The sequence below is a fragment of the Seriola lalandi genome, unplaced genomic scaffold (genome assembly GCF_002814215.2).
Source record: "Seriola lalandi dorsalis isolate HSWRI2012SDOR001 ecotype SW California unplaced genomic scaffold, Sedor1 jcf7180002053522, whole genome shotgun sequence".
In the NCBI taxonomy this organism is placed as follows: domain Eukaryota; kingdom Metazoa; phylum Chordata; class Actinopteri; order Carangiformes; family Carangidae; genus Seriola; species Seriola lalandi.
The window spans coordinates 18,093-22,153 of NW_019524075.1; the positions used below are offsets into that span (position 1 = coordinate 18,093).

The window sequence follows — 4,061 nt, forward strand, 5'->3', positions numbered from 1 at the left end:
GACTCCGTCACCCGGGTCACAGCACAGGTGCTCTGGTCAGGTGTGACTCCGTCACCCGGGTCACAGCACAGGTGCTCTGGTCAGGTGTGACTCCGTCACCCGGGTCACAGCACAGGTGCTCTGGTCAGGTGTGACTCCGTCACCCGGGTCACAGCACAGGTGCTCTGGTCAGGTGTGACTCCGTCACCCGGGTCACAGCACAGGTGCTCTGGTCAGGTGTGACTCCGTCACCCGGGTCACAGCTGTTCAGTCAGATTTGTACTTGGTTTTAAAAATACTGCAGTATTTAAAAGTATGTTTTTTCATGTCACCACATTGTTGTTTTGTTCCACGTTTACAGAACCTGATGATTCTGAAACAAGCCGCTCACTGACTGATGTTTCCTTTTTCTTGTCTTTTTAGTCTGGTCGTGTTAAATTCATCAAACATTCAAACTAAATGCACCTTTCTTTATTTCTAAACCTTCAAACACAGACTTCAGATCAGACCAGGTCTGTGAGGAATCTTCAGCCTCATCTTTATCTAACATCAACATCATGACAGTGGAGGAGTTGGCTGTGATTGGTTCTTCTCCTGTCATTACCACAGTGTACCGTCTATTAGATTTTCAAAATAAATAAAATTCTTTCCTCTGACTAAAGGTTCCGCTGCAAAGTAAGAGTTGTTCATATTGTAGTAAGTGCAGAGGAGGAAAAGTCACAACTTTACTAAATTAATAATATATAAAGTCGTAAGTAAAGTACATATACTGAAAAATATACTTAAGTACAGTCCTCAAATAAATGTACTTCATTACTGCCCCCCCCCCCTGCAAAAAATAAAACATGAGAACATGTCGTCCCTCTCTGCTGCTTAAAGAGCAAAGTGCTGACAAAGTAAAGAAGTGCAGAGAGAGTGGAACGAGCATACGTCACATTATAAAATAATAATGTGATAACTGCTCCAAATATAATGAAATGTTTCCAAATGAGTCACAAACAGAAGAAAAGCTTCTACAGGTCTGGAGCTTCATGTTTTTAAAAAACAGCAGCAGACGAGTGAGTGAAACAATCATGATTTCACCATCACCACCTCTCTAATGTTTAACTCCTGAGAGCAGCTGCAGTTCCTCTAACGACCACTAGAGTCTGGCTCCAACAGTGAGTCAGTCCCCATAGACTCCCATGTTAAAATGTCCAACTTTACAGCAGAAATAAACATGTTTACAGCCTGGTACAAAAACTGTTCTGGTCTCTAGAGCTGATTTCCTCCTTCATGACACCTGTTTATATAACTCACCTGTTTATATAACTCACCTGTTTATATAACTCACCTGTTTATATATCTCACCTGTTTATATAACTCACCTGTTTATATAACTCACCTGTTTATATATCTCACCTGTTTATATATCTCACCTGTTTATATAACTCACCTGTTTATATAACTCACCTGTTTATATATCTCACCTGTTTATATATCTCACCTGTTTACATTTTATTAAGGACAACAGTTATGGAGGAAAATGGGCGTGGCCTCTGTGAGTGACAGGTGGGTGAGCATATGTTTGACACCTAAGTCTCAGCTCCACACACGCCCCTCCTCTTTGACCTTATTTGGATTAGCTGGGAGTTAGGGGCGGAGTCAGGCACTACCAAGATGGCGACAATGAAGCAGCTCACTCTGAGCTTCAGAAACCTGTGGGTGACGTCACAGAGGCAACGTCCATCTTTATTTACAGTCTATAGTGTCGACCAAATATGGTTACAGTCTCTCCTTCCTGAGTTACAGCATTGATAAAGACCAAAAGTGTTTCTGCAGAACATTATGATGTCACAGCGAATTGACCTTTGACCTTATGGATATAAAATGTCATCACTTAATTTTATCCTCATAAACTTTTGAGTTAATTTGTGTCATAATTAGTCGATGAATTTATGAGTCATGGCCAAACTGTTTTGTGATGTCACTGTGACCTTTGACCTTTGAGTATGAGAATAAATCAGCTGCTCCTCGGACATTAGAGATTAGACAAATATGTCATCTGAGTTCATGGACTGTTATTGTTGTTACTCCTACAGGTCAGAAGTTCTTCTTCTTCTGCTGCTTTTCTCAGGTACAAGCAGCTTCAGGTGTTTCACCGCCTCCTTCTGGACTCGCAGCTGGGACCTGACCAACAGAGTCCAGACCACATGTGCTACATTCTGGTTCATCTGAGGCCGCCTGAAGTCTTTAGTTTATTCCATTGTTTATTCCCCAACAACAAATTGCTTCCAGCTCTCCTGATGTTACTGAAAGGAATTCTGGGAAACGTAGGACAAAGTACAACCTTTAACTCACTTGTTCAGTCTGAGGCCTGATTAACCTGATCACACAGCAGTGTGTGTGTGTGTGTGTGTGTGTGTGTGTGTGTGTGTGTGTGTGTGTGTGTATGTGTGTGTCTGCCCTCCTAATCCTAATCCACACAGCCATGTACGTCCACATGTCGACTGGAACACGCTGGTATTTAATCCTGTCAAACAGCAGCTCCGTCCAGTAACAGTGCATCAGTCTGTCGACCCCCCCACCGTCTCACTGAGCACAGACACCACTGTCCACCCCCAGAGACATGAAGAGAGCGGACCGGGAGACCGGACCGGGAGACCGGACCGGGAGACCGGACCACAGCACAACAACCGAGAAGATAATAATAATTCCAGAATAATTAAACAACAACAGCAGCTGAAACCTGATCAATCGAGAACAAGCGCTCTGGGTCAGAGGTCAGAGGTCAGAGGTCAGAGACGGTTCAAATCCGTTCAACACTAGCTACACTCTAATTCACCTGCTTCACATCACTCTAGAGCTGCTGCAATTGGTTCATTCAATGATCAGTTGATCAAAGGAAAATTAATCAGCAGCTATTTTGATCAAAAAATCATTTTAATAAAAAGGACAAATGTGATTTTCTTTGTCTCATATCAAAGTAAATTCAATACTGTTAATTGGACAAAATGTTGTTTTGAATAAAACAGCTGGTTATTAAAACATGATGAAGACATGAACTCTGCAGGTGGATGATGAGACAGAAACAGGTTTGAAGCTCCACAAAACAAAAATTAAAAACTGAAGAAAAAGAAAACTTAATCTCTGAGCAGTGCCATATAACAAACAAGCGTGGTCGTCATGCCAACCTTGGTTGTCACGGTGAGGAGGGGGTTTCCTTCAGAGGATGCCTTTTTACCAGGAAGCTCCTTCAGCACCATGGCAACGACCCTTTCCCCTTTGCCCTACAACAGGCAGATCGACAGGTTCATTCATTCATTCAGACGCAGCAACAAACAACAAACCTGACTGTGATTCTTCCTCTTTACACTCGACTCTGACTGTGGAGTCCACTGGTAGATAATAATGATAAACACCTACAGCTGGTCCTCCACTGCAGAAACACAAGGGAGGGGAGGGGCCATGTACTTGGCGGCCAATAAATGTTCCTTTTGAAATGAGAAAACCAAACCATCGTTTTTGGTTTGATAACAAAAAACAAATGACAAAACCAGTACCTGTTTTTTCTAGATGTGATAATAAATGGAAACCAGGAAGTGAAATAACTGTGTGGAAGGTCCAGGGATCATCGGATAATCTGTAATTCATTGGTCATTTAGAAACAAAAAAAAATGGTTTTTCGTTTTTTGATTATGACACCAAAAATGTTTTTCTGTTTTGGTTTTGAATCAAATAACAGATTTAGGTTTTTTTGTTTTTAAATTACCGATGAATTACAGATTATCCGATGATCCCTGGACCTTCCACACAGGTATTTTAATTCCCAATTTACATTTATAATCAGATCAAGAGAAAACAGATAACGGTTTGTTTTATGATTTATCTTTTTTGTTTCCTGATTTCTAAACGTTAATTGGGAAACGAGCTGTTTCCCCATTTTGGTTTTCTCATTTCAAAACGAAAATTCGTTGGCCACCAAGTACACGGACCGACCAGGAAGCTGCAGCAGACAGTTTACATCAGATCTCTAAAGCCTGACCTCAGAATATTCAGCCAGATAATAACAACTAGAGTCATGAATGAAAAGTGAACAATAA

The 4,061-nt window shown here is 41.4% G+C and overlaps 1 protein-coding gene across 1 annotated transcript in view; it reads right to left on the reverse strand.

The window, feature by feature from the left end:
- LOC111651195 (PEX5-related protein-like) overlaps nucleotides 1–3,266 on the reverse strand; it is a 15,752-nt gene extending 12,486 nt beyond the window's left edge. Inside the window, exon 1 of the mRNA XM_023401151.2 lies at nucleotides 3,153–3,266. Coding sequence (XP_023256919.1) covers nucleotides 3,153–3,224 — 72 coding nt within the window. The 5' untranslated portion in view covers nucleotides 3,225–3,266. The remainder of the gene's footprint in view (nucleotides 1–3,152) is intronic.
- Between the last annotated feature and the right edge of the window lie 795 nt (nucleotides 3,267–4,061).